Source organism: Lipotes vexillifer, unplaced genomic scaffold (genome assembly GCF_000442215.2).
Source record: "Lipotes vexillifer unplaced genomic scaffold, Lipotes_vexillifer_v1.1 scaffold1276, whole genome shotgun sequence".
In the NCBI taxonomy this organism is placed as follows: Eukaryota; Metazoa; Chordata; class Mammalia; order Artiodactyla; family Lipotidae; genus Lipotes; species Lipotes vexillifer.
In genome coordinates, this window is record NW_006798658.1 from 337347 (window position 1) to 364170 (window position 26824).

Here is a 26824-nt window from a genome sequence, read left to right on the forward strand (position 1 = left end):
AAAAAAAAAAAAAAAAAAAAAAAGAAAGAATGTAAATATTGATTAAGTTAAATAATTACGTATTTGATGAACTTTTAAAAATAATCTTATTTCTTACTTCCCAGATCTTTTATATTTGACACTCTTAGCATTTCATTATTGGAAAGAAAATAATCATGGTTGTTGATGGAGGAAAAGAAATGATTTAATATAGTTAGTTCTTGGATCTAATTCAAGTAATGAATTCTGAAGCATGCATTGTATGTTTTGAAAAAGACATAATGTTTCTTGTTATAGAATATACGATCTTTTAAAAATAGTAAAGTATTTGGGGATAGATAAACAGATTTTTAAAACTGTATTTTTAAAAATCAGTTCATCAGGTGCTGGGAATGTTGCCGATCGTGTTTTGGCTCAGCTCTTGACAGAAATGGATGGCATTGAACAGTTAAAGGATGTGACAATCCTGGCAGCTACTAACCGTCCAGATAGGATAGACAAGGTAAGAAAGAAGCCAGTCTGGGCATTTTAAAGTCAAGAACTGGATCGTTTGATTATGTTGGGGATTTTGGGGTTTGGGGTTTTTTTTTCCTGTCAAATTACTTTCTAATCAGTTTGTTATTTAGAGGATACTGAAAGATTAAACTAAAGGAAATGAAGAGAACTGAGAAAAGATTTTGTTTATGTTTTTATTACTTATGTTTGGTATTAATGAAACTATTTTGTAACCCCTTGAGTTTTCCCTCCCTCATTGTTGCATTAAATTCTTGGTATATTTCCCTAGAGTATTTAAGTTCTGAAATTCTTTTTGTGTTTCATCTGATTTTTTTTCAGAACTTTTTAACATTTTCATTATTTTAAGGTAAGCTTCCAGCTATTTACTACTAGTTAGACTCAAGTTATTTTCAACAACTTTCTAGAAGTCCTGGCCTCTCAGTTGCTTTCAGAGTAATTAGAATAAAAATGACAATGGATTTTATTTCTCTTAAGTTACTTAGGCTTAAATTAAGCTACATAGGTGCAAAATTAACACTTTCAAGCTATTGCTACCACGACTTTTCCCCAAGTCATATTTTAATAAATGAGTTCACTTAACTTTTAAGTGCCTAATTTATACTTAATGATCTAAACTGAGAGTAAAAATTTACTCCCAGGGCATGAACCAGTTTCTCTTTTTTTTGTTGCTGTTATTGCCTCATGTCCATGACCTTATGAGCTCCTCCCTCCCTGTGCACATATATACAAACTTTCGGTTTTAACAATGGGATTTTGAAAGAAATCATCTTTTTGAAGATATGAAAAGAGGTTTTATGTGGGAAGGTATTTTGCTGTGTGCTAAAGTCCCTTGGTCAGATGCAGGTAAGAAAGCTTTGAACCTTAATAAGTTAAATTGTGCCCTTTCTGCTGCAGTGTTTTACAAGAAGCTAGGTAAGTTATGAGCATTTGTAGGATCTGGGTTGGTGCCCAGACATCTCTGATGTCTATAAAAAAGATAGAATTGTGTCTTGACAAGAATTACAGAAAGTGCTGAAAGAGACCTTAGAGATTACCTAATCCCACCTTTTGGTTTCAGTGAATCCAAGAATCATCTTTATCCAGGTAAATATACATTGTTTTTTTATGACATTTGTCTCCTGGTTACCCCATGGCTAATGAGCTCTAAAATTTCTTAGGTTTTTTTTCTCTACAACGTCTAATCTAATAGTGGCCGTCTTTGGTTTCTTAATATTGTATGTCTTTGATGTTAGACACATGTCTTGAAGTAGGACTTTGGTCTTATAGTAAACCTCTTGGGTTCTTCTAAATCAAGCTGTATGATTTAGCTTGTTTAGTGCTTGTATTAATTTTGTCTTGCTGTGTAACAGATTACCTCGAATTTAACAGCTTCACACAATACTCGTTTATTAGTGTTTCTATACGTAGGTCAAAATCTGGGTGTGGCATGATGGAGTTGTCTGCTCAGGGACTCAACAAGGTGTTGGCCAACCGTTCTCATCAGGAGCTGGTATTCCTCTTCTAAGCTCACGTGATTGTGGCAGAATTCACTTCTTGTGACTGTAGACCTAAGGACTGAATTTTCTTACTAGATGTCAGCTGGGGGCCACTCTCAGCTCCTAGAGACCCACATATGTGGTCCCTTCCATCTTCAAAGACAGCAATGGAGAATCTCCATCATATTTTATCCATCTTACACTTTAAATTTCTATTGCTAGGAAAAGCCTAGTCTCTTGAAGTCTCACCTGATCCAGTTAGGCCGACCAAGGAAAATCTCTCTACTTTGAAGTCAGCTGGTTCAGGATCTTCATTACATTTGCAAAAGCCCTTCCCAATAGCACCTAGTCCAACATTTGATGGAATAACTGGGAGAAGGTGTGTGTCTAGCAGAGGACCAGAATCTTGTGGCTGAGCAAAATTCTTTCTACCACAGTGCTCTTCAGCTTCTTCCCCAACCCCTATGTGAGTTCTCTTCTGGGCACTAAGAACAACTTCCAACTTTCACAGAGACCAACTTATCTTTGCCAGTCATTTGATTGGCTACAAACCTGCTCCTTTGAAATGTCCTTTTCTGTGGATTCTATCTTTTCTCAGATGGAGCATTTCTCTGCCTTGCCTTGTCCAGATATATCTTTCTTCCAGTTATACATATAATCTCTCTTAAAATAGAAAAGGATAAATGAATTTAAACTCCTTTATTTAAAGGATACATTTTTCATGTTCTTTATATGTATAACACGTAGTAAGCCTATTATTTAATACAGTAGAATTGTTGACTTACCTCTTTTTCTTACTTTTCCCTCTGTAAGACCTAGATTGAACCCCAACTGTTGTATTTTGCAGTAAGGTGAAATTTATCCTAGGTTTTACCTATACCTGATACAAAAGACCCCAATAAATTTTTAATATAAACCTAGAGATAATAAGTTATCTTGGGCCACTCTAAGGTTTTGGACCTTTTTTCAGTCTCATCTTAGAATACGTCAAAACCCCAAAGATAATGGTAGATGACTTCCATTCTTTTGGGGATACTTTAGTCTGTGGATATCTTGGCCTTGGAGAAAATGATTAACTGGATTTGGGGCAGAACTTGTCTCCGAAGGTGGGAGATTGAAGGGATGGAAGTGGTTCTTTTTTACATTTCTTTGTGCATTGTTTTAAATATGTTTCTTACTTGCTAATAATATTTGCCTTAGAAGGCAGATGCTGTATTTTATTATGTCAACTCATAAGTGACAGTCTCCAATATCACAGTTTGAGAAATTAAAGTTTGGAAAATATCTTGCCAAAATTCTAGTCATATTTTTGATCCTTTATAAAATGTTACCTTTAATACCTTGGTTCTCAAACCACCTAATTGTCCAAAATAAGTGTTTTAAGTACCAATATTATTACACACTGGTAACATCTTTTGACTGATTAACCTTTGCTTCAGGAGGCTTCAGAGAGAAGTGCAAACATATACAAACACACACATATATATATGTGTATTTATATGTATGCTTGTATATATGCATGCATCATATATATACACACATGTTCATATATATACACACATGTACATATATTGGTTAGTTTTAAAAATTAGGAATCCAACTTTTTTTAACCAGCTAATCTTGGATGAGCACACTTAAAAGTTATTGAAAGTGTTTGTTATTAGCTACAAAGACTCAATTTTCTAGGTCAGGGGATCTAAAGGCCTTTTTAATTTACTATTCAGATTTTCAAAATTTATAATGTTTAATTTGTAATAGATGAAATAATATAATTATGACTGGCAGTAAAACATAAAATTGGTAAATGGAAAAAGTATTTTTAAGTGGTAAAGCAGTGCCTTCAAGATCATCAAATGATATGCTATGCTTTCAAGTACAACTTTGAATTTAGTACATTGAACCATGGTCTACATTCTACATGTATCTGTAATTGTACAAAAAACACTACTTTAAATAATCAGTGATTTTTGTAAAAAATATTTTAATTGTTTTCTATTTCAGGTAGAATTCCATATTCATGTGTAGTGTGAATTTTTTGTTAGCTGTACTTCTGTTATTACTCAGATGGTATAAACTATATCAGAGGTATATTTTCTAGATTTTTTTCTCTGAACTGTTATACAGCATTATTTGTGTATTGTTTAATAGCACTATAAGAAAAGTTTCAGCACATGTGTGATTAGAACATGGTGTTCAAACTGTGCCCTGAATGTGCCATTAGAAACAAAGCAGTCTTAAGAGATGATTTAAAAAAAAAAAACAACTTCCTTTTATGAAATGAATAGACATAGTTTTCACCACCTGTCTTGTCTGGAGGAAACGGTAGTAGGAAGAGAATAGGCAACAGGAGAATTAAAGTAAATTTCCTGTGCTGATACTGAAAGGTAGAAATTTTGTTTTTGGCATAAAACTGGAAAGAAAAAGGACTGTTCTAGTGTGAAAGAAATAATGCATTTAGTCTAACTTTGGCTACATTTAATTCAGGTGTTTGGCCTTGTAAATTAGCTAGCTTACTTTACAGTCCTTTTGCCTATTAACCCACAACCTCTATGTCATGATGACCTTAAGTTAGTATATTGGAACGGAGAGAATTCTTGGACTGTCAGAGGAGTGAAATTGATATCATTATGTGATCCATATGTTGCACATTTTTTGTGTCTTTTTTGGACAATATTTCAGTTTCATATAGTCTGGGGAAACTAAAGCTGGAGCTTCCTGGGGCTTCAGCAAGGGAAGTGAGACATATAGCTCAAGAATCACATTATCCTACTTCCTGCTATGTCATATTTACTTGTCAAACACAATAACTGTAATGTAGCACACTAGGTTGAGTAAAGTGATTGGTTGGGGTCTCCAGTGGTATCCTGAAGTCTCCATAGACCTTTTACCCCCCTACCCTCCTCCTTCAGCTTATAGATAAGTGAAGAGAAGTTGCATCCTTGAGTCCATTTTGCATAAGAATGACAGGATATGAAGGACAGATGAAGATTAATGAGATTGTGATGTCAAGTAGTTACGTTGTCTTTAGGTTGATGATGGCCTGGATTTCCACAGCATCAGGAGACTTTAGAGCAGCAAACAACTAAATTATTTTTGATGCCCAAATAATAGTTAAAAGCCTGAACTCTAGGAGTTTATATTATTTTTTGTTAGGCTATTGCTTACATGGTCCCTTTTAGAAGAGTATAGTGTTCAATCCATGGTATTTCATGCATTTGTGTTGAATATTAAGGAAGAAATGATCATGTCTTCTTATCCTAGTGTTAAACAAGCTTCGAAATTGTTTAATTTTATGAATATTTTAAAATTTAGTCCCTTCGGTTACTTTTAGTACTGATGCTTGGTATATAATAGGCTCTCAATAATGATTACTATTGTAATTATTATCTCTAGCCTGAAACCTGGTTTTCTTATAATAATAAATTTGTAAAATTTTAAAAATTCTGCTCTGAGACATCCATGGAACAGATTGCTCGATTTTTTGTAAGTTTTGTAGAGGTCTTGAGTAATTCAGTGTTCAGAATTATTTTCTAACTTAGTATGTTTAACTCATGGAAGTTATAAACTGGCATTAATTTTCCTTCCAGTTTTTCTGGAAGATGGCTTGATGTGTTAAATATGACAATATTTTTATTTCTTAAATACTATAAATTAAAAGTTGATTTTTATTGCTTTGTAACATGGAAAACATTAGCATGTTTAGAAATGTCAGCAAATGAGAAGCTAAATATATGTAGCTTCCAATTTTAAATGAATTGTGTTCCAAAAAATACCTTCAGACAGGTTAAAAATATGTTTGTGAATGGTTTTCCTCCCCACCCTTTCTAGTTATAAATTAAAAGTCCCATTCATCTATTATTGCTGTTCTCAGCTAAGTCAGTACTAAAAAACAAGCTGCTTGATCTAAGAAACATTAAAAGTTTAAATGAATCATAATTCTTTACTTTCCTGTAAGTATTTAAGGAAGGGATGCTTATCGATCTTTTATATTTATCAAAATGATGTGGAGAGTCTTAGGGTGTTAGAAGGTGAGCCACAGTGTGGTCAGACTTGGTGCTTCCAAGGTCATCTTCCGATTTCAGCTTTACCATCATTTTACAGGACTGTTAGAAGTAGTTTTATTATTGTTGCTGAGTGTTTGTGTTTTTCTTTTTTGTTTTTTAAAACGCTAAGTGTTTTCACTATTAGGGTAGTAGCTGTAAGGGTTTCAGCTTCGGGAATGGGGTATTGGAATTTGGTCAGAGGTTGTATGCATATGTGGGTCATATTTCATTTAGAAGTTAAGATAAAGACTGTCTGTCCCAGGGGTCAGCAAACTATGGCCTGTGAGCCAAATCTGACCCATCGACTGTTTTTCTACATCCCATGAGCTAAGAATGGTTTTTACATACTTAAATGGTTGGGAAAAAAAGATGATTTAGTGACATGTGAAAATGATGTGAAATTCAAATTTCGGGCCTCATAAATAAAGATTTATTGGTATATAGTTACACTAATTTTTGATGTATTGTCTGTGACTGCATTTGTACTACTGTAGTAGAGTAGTTACAGTAGAGACCTATGGCCTATAAAGCCTAAATTATGTACCATTTAGACCTTTGCAGAAAAAGTTTACTGACCATTGATCTATCCTTGTAAGTGTTTCGCAGTTTCCTAAAGTCTCTGATGTCTGTTGTTCACACATGAACCACAAACTTTTTCTAAACATTGTTGAAATATATGTATTGCATAAATTTTCTGAAGATAAATTATATATGTCAATAATATCATGCTGAGCTTAAAATAAACCAATAGTAGTAGGAAGGCTGTATTAACTTCTTGTTCTTTAAAATACCTTCAATCTCTTCTTGGACATTTTTTAATACTTAATCTTTTAAAATACATTTTCTTGGACTAAATAATTATTTTTCCAACTGAATGACTTACCAAAATCCATAAATATAGAAATGAAGTTTTTTATTATATGAAAAAATAGCAAATATTTATTCATGACACCTCAGTCTTATAGTTACATTGGTTGTTTTGCTTTTTACAATTGTGAGTTAAATGCTCTCTGTAGTGTTTTTTATCATTGAGATTTTCAGGCTAGATATTTAAATTTTGAGGAGTTAAGAGTCTATGTTTATGCATTTCATAGTAAATAATATTTGGTTATGTCACCATGCAAATAGGAGTATGTTTAATCTTCTTTTAGAGAAAGAGTAATAACATAATTAAATACATATTGTCCTTGATACACAAATTCTAAAGGAAATTAATTTTTTCAAGATTGGAGAGAACTTGGAAGGTGTGATAGCCTAGTTATCCTTCTGATGCATTGACCCTGCTATAAAATTTCTACCCCTCATTTCTCCATCCTTTGCTTACTCGCCTATACTGATGGGGAACCTGTTAACTCATGAAATAGACCACTTCATCTTAGTCTCAGACTATTAGAAAGCTCTTTAGTCTACTGAACAAGCAGCTGTTTTTCTGCCTAAAGCTTCTACACACCAGCCTGATTCTACTCCAAAATACTATAAAGAACAGTTTTTAATACCTCTCCTATGTGGTTCTTTATTTTTGAAAACTGTATTGTGTGTCTTATCTTTACATTCCATCTCACGAACCAATCTTTCCTCCTCCGGGTTTGGCATCTTGTTTTATTTCATATGATACCCTTATTCCATCTTCAGCGTTCTTACCCTTTTTTTTCCCCCTGAAATGTTGTCCATTTGTTCCTTTCTTTCTGAAATTGTGGTATCCACAAATGTATATACTATAATTAATTTTTAGTGTGATCAGTACAGAGCTGACTGAGACACTTAAGGCATTTAATCTGAATACTGTGCTTCAGCTAATGCATTCCGTGACTGTGTTAGTTTATTAGCCAGGTCAATCACACTGTGGACTGCTATTGAATTTAAAGTCATCAGGAACAAAAGAAAAACAAAACTAAAATGTCCAGGTTTTTCCTTAGAGTCTTCTGCTAAGTAGTAGTTTCACTGCCTTGGGCTTATGCTAGTAATTTCATTTAAGCCTTAGAAGTTGAACTGTGGAACCCCCTGGCTCATGCCTGCTCCAGCTCCAGCCTTCCATCCAGGGTGGCCCCAACATGATGTATCCCAGAATTACCCTAGCCTGCACCCACTCCAGCTCCAGCTGGCCTGCCAAAGATGCACAGCACATCAATCTACCCAGGGGATGCTTCTATACAAGGTGATACCTTCAAGACCAGGAGAGGTAGCTATTTCACCTAATTCATAGAAACAAACAGAAAGTCAAAGCAAAATGAGGAGACAGGAATATATTCTAAAAGAAAGAAAATGATACAACCCTGGGCAGGGTGGGGGAGGGGGGCTGATGAAAGGGAGATAAGTCATTTACCTGATAAAGAGTTAAAAGTAATGGTCATAAAGATGCTTACTAACTTGGGACAAGAATGGAGGAACACAGTGAAAACTTCAACAAAGAGTTAGAAAATATAAGAAAGAACCAACCAGAGCTGAAGAATACACTAATTGAAATGAAAGATACACTGGAGGGAATCAACAACAGGTTAGATAATACAGAAGAACAGATCAGTTATCTGAAATACAGAATAGTGGAAATCACCCAATCAGAACAGTAAACAGGAAAAAGAATTTTTTTAAATGAAGATACTTTGAGAGACCTCTGGAACAACATCAAGCATACTAACATTTGCATTATAGGGTAAGAAGACATGATCATTTCTTCCTTAATAGTCAACACAAATGCATGAAATACCATGAATTGAACACTGTACTCTTCTAACAAGCAATAGCCTAACAAAGAATAATATAAACTCCTAGAGTTCGGGCTTTTAACTGTTATTTGGGTATTAAAAATAATTTAGTTGCTTGCTGCTCTAAAGTCTCCTGGTGCTGTGGAAATCCAGGCCATCATCCATCTAAAGATGAACAGTTTCCTAACCTGGGAAAGGAAACAGATGTTCAGGTCCAAGAAGCACAGAGTCCCAAACAAGATGAAACCAAAGAGATCTATACCAAGATACATCGTAACTAAAATGGCAAAAGTTAATGATAATGAACATTTTAAAGGCAGCAAGAGAAAAACAACTGCAGTTGACCTTTGAACAATGCAGGTTTGAGCTGCAAGGGTCCACTTACATGCAGATATTTTCTAATAGTAAATACAACAGAATTATATGGTCTGTCCTTGGTCAAATCCATAGATGTTGAGGAACCATGCATACTGAGGGCTGAGTATAAGTTATACACAAATTAACCCCCATGATGTTCAAGAGTCAATATATAGTCATAAGACCATCAGCTGATTTTTCAGCAGGCACTTTGCAGGCCAGAAGGGAGTGGTGTGATATATTAAAAGTGCTGAGAGGAAAAAACTTAGAACCCAAGAATACTGTACCCAGCAAAGTTACCATTTACAAATGAAGGAGAAATAAGGAGCTTTGCAGACAAGCAGAAACTCAAGGAGTTAATCACCACTAAAATGGCCTTAGAAGAAATGCTAAAGGGTCTTCTTTAAGCAGAAAACAAAAGGTCTTAACTAGAAATAAGAAAATATATGAAAGAAAAAAATCTCACTGGTAAAGGCAAGTATATGCCAAATGCAGTGTGTCAGCCACTTAAAAAGCTAGTATGAAGGTTAAAAGAAAAAAGTAGTAAATTCAACTATAACTATAGTGAGTAGTTATCAGATACACAAAATTAAAAGCTGCAGATATGATATCAGAAACATAAAACATGGTGGGGGGAGTTAAAATGTAGTGCTTTTAGGATGAATTTGACTTACGTGACTATCAGCTTCAAACAAACAGCTGTATAAATAGGCTGTTATAAATGAACCTCATGGTAACCACAAATCAGAACCCTACAGTAGATACATAAAAAATAAAGAGAAAGGAAATCAAACATTATCACACCACAAGGCAAGAGACCAAGAGAAGACAGATACAGAGAAGAACTACAAAAACAACTAGAAAACAACTAAAATGTCAGTAAGTACATACAATCACTTTAAATGTAAATGGGCTAAATGCTCCAATCAAAACACATACGGTGGCTGAATTCAAAAAAAATGATGCCACCTCTATGCTGCCTACAAGAGACTCACATCAGATCTAAAGACACACACAGACTGAAATTATAAGGATAGAAGAAGGTATTCTGTGCAAATGGAAACAGAGAGAAAGCTGGGGTAGCAATAGACGTATCGGACAAAATAGACTTTAAAACAAAGATCCTAACAAAGGACAAAGATGGGCATTACAAAGTGAAAAAAGGGTCAATCAAAGAAGAAGATACATTTGTAAATGTTTATGTACCCACATAGGAGCATCTAAATATGTAAAGGAAATATTACTAGACATAAAAGGAGAAATTGATGGTAATACAATAAGAGTAGGGGTCTTTAATATCCCACTTACATCAACAGATAGATCATCCAGGCAGAAAAATCAATAAGGAAACAGTGGCCTTAAATGGCACATTAAATCATATTAAATTAATCGACATACACAACTTTCCATCAAAAACATCAGAATACACGTTCAAGTGTGCATGGAACATTCTCCAGAATAGATCATGTTAGACCACAAAACAAGTCTTAATAAATTTAAGGAAGGAGACCTTCAAGATGGCGGAAGAGTAAGACATGAAGATCAACTTTGTCCCCACAAATACATCAGAAATACATCTACATGTGGAACAACTCCTACAGAACACCTACTGAGCGATGGCAGAAGACCTCACACTTCCCAAAAGGCAAGAAAATCCCCACGTACCTGGGTAGGGCAAAAGAAAAAAAACAGAGACAAAAGAATAGGGATGGGACCTGCACCTCTGGGAGGGAGCTATGAAGGAGGAAAAGCTTCCACACACTAGGAAGCCCCTTCACTGGTGGAGATGAGGGGTGGGTGGGAGGAAGTTTTGGAGCCACAAAGGAGAGTGCAGCAACAGGGGTGCAGAGGGCAAAGCAGAAAGATTCCCTCACAGAGGATCGGTGCTGACCAGCACTCACGAGCCTTAGAGGCTTGTCTGCTCACCCGCTGGGGCAGGTGTGGGCTGGAAGCTGAGGCTCGGGCTTCGGAGGTCAGACCCCAGGGAGAGAACTGGGGTTGGCTGCATGAAGACAGCCTGAAGGGGGCTAGCACCACAGCTAGCCAGGAGGGAGTCCAGGAAAAACTCTGGACCTGCTGAAGAGGCAAGAGACCATTGTTTTGGGGTGTGTGAGGAGACGAGATTCCTTCCCCGTGTGCCCACAGAAGGCAGAGCACCACCTAAGCAAGCTCCAGAGACGGGCACGAGCTGTAGCTATCAGCTCAGACCCCCAGAGATGGGCATAGAATGCTAAAGGCTGCTGCTACCAAGTATCCTGTGTGCAAGCACAGGTAATTACCCACACACCCCAGCCCCCCACCCCTGGGAGCCTGTGCAGCACGCCACTGCCAGGGTCCCGAGATCCAGGGACCACTTCCCTGGGAGAGCACACTGCATGCCTCAGGCTGTTGCAGTGTCATGCCGGCCTCTGCCGCTGCAGGCTCGCCCCACATCCCAATTATGATTACCATACCCCTCCTTCTCCCCGGCCTGAGAGAGCAAGAGAGTCCTTATCAGCCGCTGCTTTAACCCCTTCCTGTCTGGGCGGAACCACATGCCTGAGGGCAACCTACACGCAGAGGCAGGGCCAAATCCAAAGCTGAACCCCAGGAGCTGTGTGAACAAAGGAGGGAAAGGGAAATATTTCCGTGGTGCCTCAGGAGCAGCAGATTAAATCCTCACAGTCAACTTGATAAACCCTGCATCTGTGGATACTTGAATAGACAGCCAATGTTCCCAAAATGGAGGCAGTGGACTTTGGGAGCAACTGTAGACTTGGGGTTAGCTGTCTGCGACTGATTTGTTTCTGATTTTTTTGTTTATCTTAGTTCAGTTTTTAGTGCTTGATACCATTGGTGGATATGTTTATTGGTTTGGTTGTTCTCTTTCTTTCTTTTCTTTCTTTCTTTTCTTTCTTTCTTTCTTTCTTTCTTTCTTTTTAATTTCTTTCTTCCTTCCTTCCTTCCTTCCATCCTTCTTTCCTTCCTTCCTTCCTTCCTTCCTTCTTTCTTTTGTAAATTTTATTAATTTTATTTAATTAATTAATTTATTTATTTTAACTTAAATTTTTTCCCTTCCTTTTTGTTCTTCCTTTTCTTCTGAGCTGTGTGGCTGACGGGGTCCTGGTGCTCTGCCCGGGTGTCAGACCTGAGCCTCCGAGCTGGGAGAGCCGAGTCCAGGACACTGGACCACCAAAGACCTCCCGGCCCCATGTAATATAATCAGCAAGAGGTATCCCAGAGATCTCCATCTCAACACTAAGACCCAGCTCCACCCAATGTCCAGCAAGCTCCACTGCTGGATGCGCCATGCCAAACAACTAGCAAGACAGGAACACAACCCCACCCATTAGCAGAGTGGTTGCCTGAAATCATACTAAGTTCACAGACACCCCAAAAGCACCACTGGACACGGCCCTGCCCACCAGAAAGACAAGATCTGGTCCCACCCACCAGAACACATGCACCAGTCCCCTCCATCAGGAAGCCTACACACGCCCCTGAACCAGCCTCACCCACTGAGACCAAAAACAGACAGGAACTACGAACCTGTGGCCTGCAAAAAGGGGACCCCAACACAGTAAGTTAAACAAAATGAGAAGACAGAGAAATATGCAGCAGATGAAGGAGCAAGGTAAAAACCCACCAGACCAAACAAATGAAGAGGAAATAGGCAGTCTACCTGAAAAGGAATTCAGAGTAATGATAGTAAATATGATCCAAAATCTTGGAAATAGAATGGAGAAAATACAAGAAATGCTTAACAAGGACCCAGAAGCACTAAAGAGCAAACAAACAAACAATGCTGAACGACACAATAAATGAAATTTAAAATTCTCTAGAAGGATTCAATAGCAGAATAACTGAGGCAGAAGAACAGATAACTGACCTGGAAGATAAAATAGTGGAAGTAACTGCCACAGAGCAGAATAAAGAAAAAAGAATGGAAAGACTTGAGGACAGTCTCAGAGACCTCTGGGACAACATTAAACACACCAACATTCACATAGTAGGGGTCCCAGGAGAAGAAGAGAAAAAGAAAAGGTTTGAGGAAATATTTGAAGAGATTGTAGTTGAAAACTTCCCTAATATGGGAAAGGAAATAGTCAATCAAGTCTAGGAAGCACAGAGAATCCCATACAGGGTAAATCCAAGGAGAAACATGCCAAGACACATATTAATCAAACTACCAAAAATTAAATACAAAGAAAAAATATTAAAAGCAGCAAGGGAAAGGCAACAAATAACATACAAGGCAATCCCCATAAGGTTAACAGCTGATCTTTCAGCAGAAACTCTCTGCAAGCCAGAAGGGAGTGGTAGGACATACTTAAACTGATGAAAGGGAATAACGTACAACCAAGATTACTCTACCCAGCAAGGATCTCATTCAGATTTGACAGAGAAATTAAAATGTTTACAGACAAGCAAAAGTTAAGAGAATTCAGCACCACCAAACCATCTTTACAACAAATCCTAAAAGACCTTCTCTAGGCAAGAAACCCAAGAGAAGGAAAAGACCTACAAAAACAAACCCCAAAATATTAAGAAAATGGTAATAGGAACATACATATTGATAACTGCCTTAAATGTAAATAGATTAAATGCTCCAACCAAAAGACATAGACTGGCCGGGCTTCCCTGGTGGCGCAGTGGTTGGGAATCTGCCTGCCAATGCAGGGGACACGGGTTCGAGCCCTGGTCTGGGGGGATCCCGCATGCCGTGGAGCGGCTGGGCCCGTGGGCCACAATTGCTGAGCCTGCGCGTCTGGAGCCTGTGCTCCGCAACAACAGAGGCCGCAATAGTGAGAGGCCTGCGCACCGCGATGAAGAGTGGCCCCCGCTTGCCACGACTGGAGAGGGCCCTCGCACAGAAACGAAGACCCAACACAGCCATAAATAAATAAATAAATAAATACATTGTGTAAAAAAAAAAAAAAAAAAAAAAAAAAGACATAGACTGGCTGAATGGATACTAAATCAAGACCCTTATATATGCTGTCTACAAGAGAACCACTTCAGACCTAGGGACACATACACACTGAAAGGGGATGGAAAAAGATATTCCATGCAAACAGAAATCAAAAGAAAGCTGGAGTACCAATTCTCATATCAGACAAAATAGACTTTAAAATAAAGGCTATTACAAGAGACAAAGAAGGACACTACGTAATGATCAAGGGATCAATCCAAGAAGAAGATATAACACTTGTAAATATTTATGCACCCAACATAGGAACACCTCAATATATAAGGCAGATGCTAACAGCTGTAAAAGTGGAAATCTACAGTAATAATAGTAGGGGACTTTAACACCCCACTTTCACCAATGGACAGATCATCCAAAATGAAAATAAATAAGGAAACACAAGCTGTAATGACACATTAGACAAGTTGGACTTAATTGACATTTATAGGACATTCCATCCAAAAACAACAGAATACACTTTCTTCTCAAGTGCTCATAAAACATTCTCCAGGATAGATCATATCTTGGGTCAGAAATCAAGCCTCGGTAAATTTAAGAAAATTGAATTCGTATCAAGTATCTTTTAGACCACAATGCTATGAGACTAGATATCAATTACAGGAAAAAACTGTAAGAAATACAAACACATGGAGGCTAACAATACGCTACTAAATAACCAAGACATCACTGAAGATATCAAAGAGGAAATCAAAAAATACCAAGAAACAAATGACAGTGAAAACACGACCACCCAAAACCTATGGGATGCAGCAAAAACAATTCTAAGAAGGAGGTTTATAGCAATACAGTCCTACCTCAGGAAACAAGGAAAATCTCAAATAAATAATCTGACTTTACACCTAAAGCAGTTAGTGAAAGAAGAACAAAAAACCCAAAGTTAGCAGAAGGAAAGAAATCATAAAGATCAGAAATAAATGGAAAAGAAATGAAGAAAACAGTAGCAGAGATCAATAAAACTAAAAGCTGGTTCTTTGAGAAATAAACAAAATTGATAAACCATGAGCCAGACTCATCAAGAAAAAAAGGGAGAAGACTCAAATCAATAGAAATAGAAATGAAAAAGGAGAAGTAACAACTGACACTGCAGAAATACAAAGGATCATGAGAGATTACTACAAGCAACTCTATGCCAATAAAATGGACAACCTGGAAGAAATGGACACATTCTTAGAAATGCACAACCTGCCAAGACTGAATCAGGAAGAAATAGAAAATATGAACAGACGAATCACAAGCACTGAAATTCAAAATGTGATTAAAAATCTTCCAACGAACAAAAGCCCAGGACCAGATGGCTTCACAGGCGAATTCTATCAAACATTTAGAGAAGAGCTAACACCAATCCTTCTCAAACTCTTCCAAAATATAGCAGAGGGAGGAACACTCCCAAACTCATTCTACGAGGCCACCATCACCCTGATACCAAAACCAGACAAGGATGTCACAAAGAAAACTACAGGCCAATATTACTGATGAACATAGATGCAAAAATCCTCAACAAAGTACTAGCAAACAGAATCCGACAGCACATTAAAAGGATCATACACCATGATCAAGTGGGGTTTATCCCAGGAATGCAAGGATTCTTCAATATATGCAACTCAATCAACGTGATAACACCATTTTAACAAATTGAAGGTAAAAACCATATGATCATCTCAGTAGATGCAGAAAAAGTTTCCGACAAAATTCAACACCCATTTGTGATAAAAACTCTTCAGAAAGTAGGCATAGAGGGAACTTACCTCACATAATAAAGGCCATATATGACAAACCCACAGCCAACATCATTCTCAGTGGTGAAAAACTGAAACCATTTTCTCTAAGATCAGGAGTACGACGAGGTTGCCCACTCTCACCACTATTATTCAACATAGTTTTGGAAGTTTTGGCCATGACAATCAGAGAAAATAAAGAAAAAAAAGGAATCCAAATCAGAAAAGAAGTAGTAAAACTCTCACTGTTTGCAGATAATATGATATTATACATAGAGAATCCTAAAGATGCTACCAGAAAATGAATTTGATAAAGTAGCAGCATACAAAATTAGTGCACAGAAATCTCTTGCATTCCTATACACTAACAACAAAAAATCTGAAAGAGAAATTAAGGAAACACGCCCATTTACCATTACAATAAAAATAATAAAATACCTAGGAATAAACCTAAAGAAGGAGACAGAATACCTGTATGCAGAAAACTATAGGACACTGATGAAAAAAATCAAAGACAATACAGACAGATGGTGTGATATACCATGTTCTTGGATTGGAAGAATCAACATTGTGAAAATGACTATACTATCCAAAGCAATCTACAGATTCAGTGCAATCCCTATCAAACTACCAAGGGCATTTTTCACAGAGCTAGAACAAAAAAAATCACAATTTGTATGGAAATACAAAAGACCCCGAATAGCCAGAGCAATCTTGAGAAAGAAAAATGGAAGTGGAAGAATCAGGCTCTCTGACTTCAGACTGTACTACAAAGCTACAGTAACAAGACAGTATGGTACTGGCAGAAAAACAGAAATATAGATCAATGGAATGGGATAGAAAGCCCAGAGATAAACCCACACAGATATGGTCACCTTATCTTTGACAAAGGAGGCAAGAATATACAGTGGAGAAATGACAGCCTCTTCAATAAGTGGTGCTGGGTAAAGTGGACAGCTACATGTAAAAGGATGAAATTAGAACACTTCCTAACACCATACACAAAAATAAATTCAAAATGGTTTAAAGACCTAAATATAAGGCCAGACACTATAAAACTCTTAGAGGAAAACATAGGCAGAGCACTCTGACATAAATCACAGCAAGATCCTTTTTGACCCACCTCCTAGAGAAATGGAAATAAAAACAAAAATAAACAAATGGGACCTAATGAAATTTAAAAGATTTTGCACAGCAACGGAAACCATAAACAAGACAAAAAGACAACCCTCAGAATATTTGCAAATGAAGAAATATTTGCAAATGAGAAAATATTTGCAAATGAAGCAATGAAAAAAGGATTTATTTCCAAAATATACAAGCAGCTCATGCAGCTCAATATCAAAAAAGCAAAGAACCCAATCCAAAAATGGGCAGAAGACCTACATAGACATTTCTCCAAAGCAGATATACAGATTGGCATCAAACACATGAAAGGATGCTCAACATCACTAATCATTAGAGAAATGCAGACCAAAAGCACAATGAGGTATCACCTCACATCAGTTAGAATGGCCATCATCAGAAAATGTACATAGAATAAATGCTGGAGAGGGTGTGGAGAAAAGGGAACCCTCTTGCACTGTTGGTGGGAATATAAATTGATAGAGTATGGAGAAGAGTATGGAGGTTCCTTAAAAAACTAAAAATAGAACCACCATATAACTCAGCAATCCCACTATTGGGTATATACCCGGAAAATCCATAATTCCAAAAGATGCATGCACCCCAGTGTTCACTGCAGCACTCTTTACAATAGCCAGGACATGGATGTAACCTATGTGTCCACTGGTAGATGAATGGATAAAGTTGATGTGGCACATATATACAATAGAATATTGCTCAGCCATAAAAAGAAACAAAATTGAGTTATTTGTAGTGAGGTGGTGGATGGACCTAAAGTCTGTCATACAGAGTGAAGTAGTCAGAAAGAGAAAATTAAATACTGTATGCTAACACATATGTATGGAATGTAAAAAAAAAATGGTTCTGATGAACCTAGGGGCAGGACAGGAATAAAGATGCAGACATAGAGAATGGATTTGAGGACACAGGGAGGGGGAAGTGTAAGCTAGGATGAAATGAGAGAGTGTCAGTGACGTATATACACTACCAAATGTAAAATAGATAGCTAGTGGGATGCAGCTTCATAGCACAGGCAGATGAGCTTGGTGCTTTGTTACCACCTAGAGGGGTGGAATAGGGAGGGTGGGAAGCAGGCTCAAGAGGGAGGGGATCTATGTATACATATAGCTGATTCACTTTGTTATACAGCAGAAACTAACAACATTTTATAGCAATTACACACCCATAAAGATGTTAACAAATTAAAAAATGAATAAATTTAAGAAGATTAATATCATATCAAGCATCTTTTCCGAGCACAACAGTATGAAACCAGAAATGAATTACAGGACAACTGGAGAAAATACAGACACATGGAGAACTGAACAACATGCTACTAAGCAACAAATTGGTCAATGAAGAAATCAAGGAGGAAATGAAAAAATAACCTTGAGAGAAATGAAAATAGAAACACAACTTTCCAAAATCTGTTGAACTCAGCAAATGCAGTCTAAGATGCAAGTTTATAGCAATACAAGCCTACCTCAAGAATCACGAAAAATCTCTATCTTCACACCCAAAGGAATGAGAAAAAGACAAAGCACACAGTTAGTAGAAGGAAGGAAGTAATAAGGATCAAGGCAGAAATAAATGAAGTAGAGACTTAAAAAACATTAGAAAAGATCAATGAAACCAAGAGCTATTTCTCTGAAAAAATAAAATTCCCAAACCTTTAGCTAGAATCATTATGAAAGAAAGAGGGCCCAAATAAATAAAACTAGATATGAAAGAGAACTTACAACTAGTACCATGGAGATACAAAAAGTCATAAAAAATTGCTACAATTACACTACAACAAATTGGACATCCCAGAAGAAATGGACAAATTCATAGAAACATACAATCTTCAAAGGCTTAGACAGGAAGAAATAAAAAATCTGAATGGACCAATTAGTAGTAAAGAACTTGAATCATTAATTGAAACAGCCCCAACAAACAAAAGTCTAGGATCAGATGGTTTCACGGGTGAATTCTATCAAACATTTAAAGGAGAAGTAATAGTATCCTCAAAGTATTCCAGAATAATTGAAGAGGAAGGAATGCTCTTAAACTCATTCCACAAGGTCAGCATTAATTACCCTGATACCAAAACCAAAGACACAACAAAAAAAGAAAATTACAGATCAACATCCATGGTGAACATAAATGCAAAAATTTTGAATAAAATATTGGCAAACCAAATTCAGCAACACATTAAAAGGAACATACACATTGATCAAGTGTGATGCATTCCAGGGATTCAAGGATGGTTCAGTATCTGCAAGTCAGTCAAAATAGTATACTGTATTAGCAAAACAAATGATAAAATCATGTGATCATCTCAGTAGGTGCAGAAAAAGTGTTTGGCGAAATTGTATATCCATTCATTCATTATAATAGCTCTCAACAAAGTGGGTAGAGAGGGAATATATCTCAATATATAAAGGCCATATATGGCACACCAAGAACTAACATCAGACTCAGTATTGAAAAGCTGAAAGGTCTTCCTCTAAGATCAGGAACCAGAGAAGGATGCCCAGTTGCCTCATCTATTCAACATAGTATTGGAAGTCCTAGCCAGAGAGTATTCAAGGAAAGGAAGTAAAAAGCATCCATATTGGGAAGGAAGATGTTAAACTTTCAGCATTTGCAGATGACGTGATATTGTATATAGAAAACCGCAAATACTCCGCCAAAAATGTATTAGAGCTATAAATGAATTTAGTAAATTTGTAGGATACAAAATTAATATACCAATACCTGTTACATTTCTATACACTAACAGAGAAATTAAGAAATAATTCCATTTACAATTGCGTCAAAAATAAAATACGTAGGAATTAATTTAACCATGGAGTGTACTCCAAAAGTTATGACATTAATGAAGGAAATTAAATATGACTCAAATAAATGGAAAGATATACTGTGCTTATGGATTGGAAGAATCAATACTGTTAAAATGTCCGTACTACCCAAAGCAATCTACAGAGTCAGTGCAATCCCTATTAGAGTTCCAGTGGCATTTTTCATAGAGCTTGAACAAATAATCCTCAAAAGTTGTATGGAACCACAAAGGATAGCCAAAGCAGTCTTGAGAGAAAAACAAAGTAGGAGGCATCATGCTTTTTGATTTCTAATTGTACTACAGAAATATAGTAATCAAAACAGTATGGTACTGGCACAGAAAGAGACATACAGATCAATGGAACAAAATAGAGAACCCAGAAATAAATCCATGCTTATATAGGCAATTAATCTATGTCAGTGGAGTCAAGAATGTACAATGGGGAAAAAACAGTCTCTTTCAATAAATGGTGTTGGGAATACTGGACAGCTGCATGTGAAAGATTCAAACTGGATTACTTTCTTACACCATATGCAAATAAACTCAAAATAGATTAAAGATTTAAACATAAGACCTAAAACCATAAAACTCCTAGAAGAAAACATAGAAGCTCTTTGACATTGGTCTTAGCAATATTTTTTTGGATCTGTCTCCTGAGGCAAGGACAACAAAAGCAAAAATAAATAAATAGGACTACATCAAAATAAAAAGCTTTTGCACAGTGAAAGAAACTACCAATAAAATGAAAAGGCCACCATCTACTGAATGGGAGAAGATATTTACAAATAATATATCCAAGAAGGGGTTAATATCTAAAATGTACAAAGAACTCATACAACTCAACATCAATAAACAACTCAATTAAAAAATGGGCAGACAATACACATTTTTCCAAAGAGGACACACAGATGGCCAACAGACACATGAAATGTTGCTCAACACCATAATCATTAGGGAAATGCAAATCAAAACCACAATGATATATTACCTTACACCTGTCAGAGCTGTTTTCAAGAAGACAAAAATTAAAAAGTATTAGCGAGGATTAAGTAGAACTACCATATTACCCAGAAATTCCACTTCTGGAGATTTATCTAAGAAACAAAAACACTAGTACAAGAAGATATATGCACCCCAGTGCTTATTGCAGCATTATTTACAATAGCCAAGATAAGGAAGCAATCTAAGTGCCCAATGATAAATAAGTGGATAAAGATGTGATACACATACACACACACACAATGGAGAATTACTCAACCATAACAAAATTGTAATGTTGCCATTTGGAACAACATGGGTGAACCTAGAGAGTATTATGGTAGATGAAATAAGTCAGACAGAGAAACATAAATACTATGTTATTTCATCTACATGTGGAATCTAAAAAGCATAACAAATGAACAAACCTAACAAAACAGACTCAGATACAGAGAATAAACTAGTGGTTGCCAGAGTGTAAGGGAGTGAGGGGATGGGCAAAATAGGTAGAGGGGATTAAGGGGTATAAACTTCCAGGGATAAAATAAATATGTCATGGGGATGTCATGTACAGCATAGGGAATATAGTCAATAAACATTGTTATAACTGTATATGGTGATTGATGGTAGGTAGACTTATTGTCATGATCATTTCATAATGTGTAAAAACATCAAGTCACTGTTTTGTACACCTGAAACTAATATAATATTGGAAGTCAGTTGTACTTCAATAAAAAATGGAATGAATAACTGATACACACAGTAACATGGGTGAAATTCGGGGACGTTTCTCTAAGTAAAAGAAAATATAAAAGATTACATATTGTATCATTCCATTTGTATGAAATTTCTAGAAAAGTCACACCTATAGAGATAGAAAGCAGATTATTGATTGAGCGTGCGAGTGAAGATTGACTACAAATGTGTATGAGGGAAATTTTCCAGGTGACAAAAATATTATAAAACTAGACTGTTGATGGTTGTACTACAGACGTTGAAGTGTACACTTTAGGTGGGTATATTTTACAGGATGTAAATTACATCTCAATAAAATAAAATGAAGTGAACCTATTTGGAAAAAAAGAAAAAGAAATGAGACAGACACAGATGAAGGGATCTTGATTTCTAACTCTAGCTCTGTTGCTATCAAACTGTGTATTCTTTGAAATTATTTAGCCTCTCTGGGCCTCTGTTTCTGTACCTGTCAAAGATGTACTAGACAATCTCTGATATATCAGTAATGTTCTACAATTCTCTTACTTTGTGACAGAGATAGATAGTAATAGAGATTACAAATGCTACATAAAAGGTTGATATTTACCAAACAGATGTCTGAGGTTTCTCTTTTGGTTTTCTGGGTTTTATTTGTCTTTTTTAAAACAGTTTTTTCAGGTATCACCTTTTCAAACTTTCTTGTTATTGCAAAGTTCCTTTCTTTGTACAGGTTATAAAGTAAGCAAATATCATCCAGGTACAAAAGTGACTTTTCTTTTTAAACACTTGATTGTCAGAAAAGGGGGGGGGGAGCCATAAATCAGCCTTAAAGGTGCTGTTGTGTAATAGAGAACTTAGTTGACAGCTGAAGAACACTTTTTCTTCTCTGAAAATTTATTATTCTTTCAAAAAAGAAAACTTGTTGAGCTGCATATTTTCTCTTTTCACAGTTGTCTGTTCAGCCTGTAATATTTTGGTGTATTTTGTGTGCTCTTTTTAAAAGCTTCTATTAATGTAAAAATAATTTTTACTTAAAACAGAAATGTCTGTATGATTATTTTAAATTGAGTTACTTTGAAAGTTGAAAAATCTTCTTCACTTGGATTATTAATGCTTATAGAATCTCATATTAGGGAACTAATGTTAAGTGTAGCCAAGAACTAAATCTGAAGCCATTTATTGAATATTTTAAAATCATTAATAGAAGAGCTAATTTGGTGATTACTTTTAAAGTGCATAGAGAGCGTTAACAGTAATATTCCATTTTTTTGTCTGGCATTATATTCAGGTTGTGTGTTTCTGTGTTTGGAAGGGGTGTGCAAAAGTATCAGACAGGGCTGTATAATATAAGAAAACTCAGTTCTTTTCCTAAGATCTAGGCCATCTAATTTGAAATACAGTTTAAATTTTGAAATATTACAGTCATCAAACATGAACAATGTAGACTTTGTATGCCATAATGTATTGGCATATACATCTGAGTAAATTTGGAAAAATGGATTTTAGATCTCATACTCGCTGGTCTCTGTCATCATCTGTGTTCTCTATTTGACAATAAATTTGGTATTGCAATTACTCTTTTTGGACACAAGATGGTGATGCTTACCTGAAATGTTTCCTGTGTGTAGGATCTGCTGCTTCTATTTTAGTTTTTTAGTCATCCATTACATTTTTATGTATTCATTTATTTTACCTATTGATTGACTGATTGATTGAAGTATAGTTGATTTATAATATTATATTAGTTTCAGGTGTACAGTATATTGATTCAGTATTTTTACAGTTTATCCTTCATTAAAAGTTATTACAATATAATGGTTATAATCCCCTGTGTTATACAATATATTTTTGTTGCTTATCTATTTTATACATAGTAGTTTGTATCTCTTAATCCCATACTAACATGCCCCTCTCCTCTTTTCTCTCCCCACTGATAACCACTAGTTTGTTTTCTATATCTGTTTTCTGTTTCCGCTTTGCTGTATAAATCCATGTTTCGTTTTTTAGATTGCATATGTAAGTGATATCATACAGTATTTGTCTCTCACTTATTTCAGTATATATAAATAGCTTATACAACTCAATATCAAAAAAACCCAAACAACCCAAATAAAAAATGGGCAGAAGACCTGAATAGCCATTTTTCCAAAGAAGACATAAAGATGGCTAACAGGCACATGAAAAGATGCTCAGCATCACTAATTATTAGAGAAATGCAAATCAGAACCACAATGAGATATCACTTCACACTTCTCAGAATGGCTATTGTCAAAAAGTCTGTAAACAACAAATGTTGGAGAGGAAGTGGAGAGAAGGGAACCCTGTACACAGATGGTGGGAATGTAAATTGGTGGAGCCACTGTGGAAAACAGTATGGAGGTTCCTCAAAAGACTAAAAATAGAGTTACCATATGATCCAGCAGTCCCACTCCTGAGTATATATCCAGAAAAACCAAAAACTCAATTTCAAAAAAGATACATGCACCCCAGTGTCCATCAACAGACGGATGGATAAAGAAGATGTGGCATATACGTATATACACAACAGAATATTACTCAGGATCTGCTGCTTTTAGAGGCTTCCCCTCCTGCAGCTGAAGAAGGAACAGCTTAAGGGAATGAGTGGAATTGGCTTTGCTTTTAAAAATAGTAGTTGAAATTTTTGTGTGTTTTTGTTCTACTGTATAACTTATTAAACAAATAATGATTTAAGTTTAAGTGTACGTTTATGTAAGTTTGGGTTTGGGGGAGTTGGGAACATTAAGAAAAGGGAAGTTTGAACATTGGAGAGAGAACCAGCAGTCATTAGGTTTATACTACACACCAGGCCTGCTCTGGGTGATTTACATGTTATCTAAATGATTCTAGTCAAATATAAGCACTCTCTATATTTTACACAATACCAATGTATTCCTTAGCTCGATAAATTGTGCAGGATTAGTAGTGTTTTCTCTCTCATAAAAACTATGGTATACCATCAATTTAGTATCTTTCTTCACAGTTTAAGTGAAGTTATCAATTTTTTTAAATAAAAGTTTCTTATGTAGTTAAATACATACTTATACTATATAGCAATCCTACTCCTAGGTATTTGTCCAAGAGAAATTAAAACATTTGTCCACATAAAGACCTATAAGTAAATGTTTAAGGCAGCTTTGTTCATAATCACGTAAACAGCCCCAAATGTCTATCAACTGATGAATGGATAAAGAAATTGTGATATGTTCCTACAGTGATGTACTATTCAGCTGTAGAAAGGAATAAACTACTGATACATGCAACAAGCTGAATGAAATCTTAAAAATCTTAAAAATGCTGGATGAAGGAAGCCAGATACAAAAGGCTACAGAATATAATGACTGATTCCATTTGTGGGACAGTCTGGAAAAGGCAGGATGATAGGGACAGATAACAGATTTGAGAATTGAGGGAAAGGCCCTGGACCACAGAGCGCCATGAGGAAACTTTCTGGGAGGACAGAAATACTCTATATTTTGGCTGTAGTGGTGATTATTGGACTGTATGTGTTTGTCAAAACATTTTTATCAGTAAAACTAAAAGTAGAGAATTTTGTAATACTTAAAGTGTATCTCAATAAACCTGACCATTAAACACACTTGAAAAAAACTTTTTAATTGTAAATGCAAAGGAAAATGTCAGCTTTATTTCAGCAACAGTTTGTCCTCAGTAGTACCTTCTTGGAGGTAAAGCCTCCTGCATCTTGGCTCTTTTCCTAGCCTTGATTATCTTCTGATAACCCATTTACACAGACCTCTCTTTGTCACTGCCTCAGTAAGCTCAGAACTGCTTAAGCAGATTTTACTTTCAAATATTACCACCCAGCTTTTAGGGCAGAACAGATAGAATTTTGGTGCTGGGAAGATTCTTAGAGAATTTGGTTTCTTAGTAAAAATTTGGCAAACTAGAGATTTTACAAATAAATCTTTTAGTAAGGTTATTAAGTAACAAAAGTCAGTTAATTTGTTATGCATGTATTATGGACAGTTTTAAATCTGTTTTTTTATTGTAATAAAGTATAACTAAAATTATGAAAATATAGTTTTCCTTTCTTTTTTTTTTAATGCTAGATTACATTCTTGTCTCCTGGAAGGAACAGTGCAGGTAAACCAGACCAGGGCTTTGGATACATCATTATATTGCATATCAAGTAATAGTGTCTACCTTCTCAGTACCTTTTTAATCTCTTATGCCAGTAAAATTTATGGCCCAAAGGTTACATATTTGATGGCACTTGATGGCAGACCTATTCAGAGTTATACTTTCTTATGGAAAAAACAAGTATAAGCCAATCATCATACTCATACCTTTTGGAAATCTTGATTCTCAAACTTCTTTTTGGTATTAAAGTACAAAAAAGAGTATTTAATGTAATAAAAATAAGAGGTAGTATATTTTATGTAAGTAGAAAGGTGAAGAAAATTAAATGTTAATGTGTGGGGAGGGTGAGCAAAATTGTAGTTCTTAGCACATGTAGCATACTTTTGGAGATTTAAGAGTTCTCCTCCATTAATCCCTTATTTTCAGGCTTAATGATGTACTCATTTCCTCTTCTGGATAAAATGAAGGTGTGCTTTTTCAAACGCCAGTAGAAGGCTGATATTTTTTATTGAGTGCAGTGACTTTATGAGGTAGGCTCTATTGTCCCTGGTTAACAGCTGGGGAGACTATTACTTTTTTTCTTTTTTTTTTAAGAAGATGTTGAGGGTAGGAGTTTATTAACTTATTTATTTTTGCTGTGTTGGGTCTTCGTTTCTGTGTGAGGGCTGTCTCTAGTTGTGGAAAGCGGGGGCCAATCTTCATCGCGGTGCGCGGGCCTCTCATTATCGCGGCCTCTCTTGTGGAGCACAGGCTCCAGACGCGCAGGCTCAGTAGTTTGTGGCTCACGGGCCTAGTAGCTCTGCGGCATGTGGGATCCTCCCAGACCAGGGCTCGAACCCGTGTCCCCTGCATTAACAGGCAGATTCTCAACCACTGCGCCACCAGGGAAGCCCCGAGACTATTACTTTAAAAGGGTAAGTAAATTGCCTAATTCACTGGGGCTGGCAGTTTAACAGATTCAGGCAATTTCAGAACTCACACTCTGAACCACTAAGTAAATTAATTCTTAAATTCTTTGTCAGATTTAATGTCTTTGAATTGTTTGCTTGTTTAATACTTTGACAATCTTCTGCTTTTGCATTTATAAACCTGAATTCATTCTCTGACATTTGCATTGTATTACCAGTTGACTGGTGCTGCATGTCTGTACGTTCTCCCTCATAAAAACTATGGGCTAACATCAGCTAGTGTAGTAGCTTTTGTCACAGTTGGAGTGAGTTAACCAATCTTCACTTAAGAAAGAGAAAGGGAGGGCTTCCCTGGTGGTGCAGTGGTTGAGAGTCCGCCTGCCGATGCAGGGGACACGGG

General features: G+C 36.1%; 1 protein-coding gene across 1 annotated transcript in view; it reads left to right on the forward strand.

The window, feature by feature from the left end:
* AFG2A (AAA ATPase AFG2A) overlaps positions 1-26824 on the forward strand; it is a 342792-nt gene that overhangs the window by 107261 nt on the left and 208707 nt on the right. The window contains exon 14 of the mRNA XM_007470730.1: positions 355-481. Within this exon, the coding sequence (XP_007470792.1) occupies positions 355-481 (127 nt within the window). The remainder of the gene's footprint in view (positions 1-354; positions 482-26824) is intronic.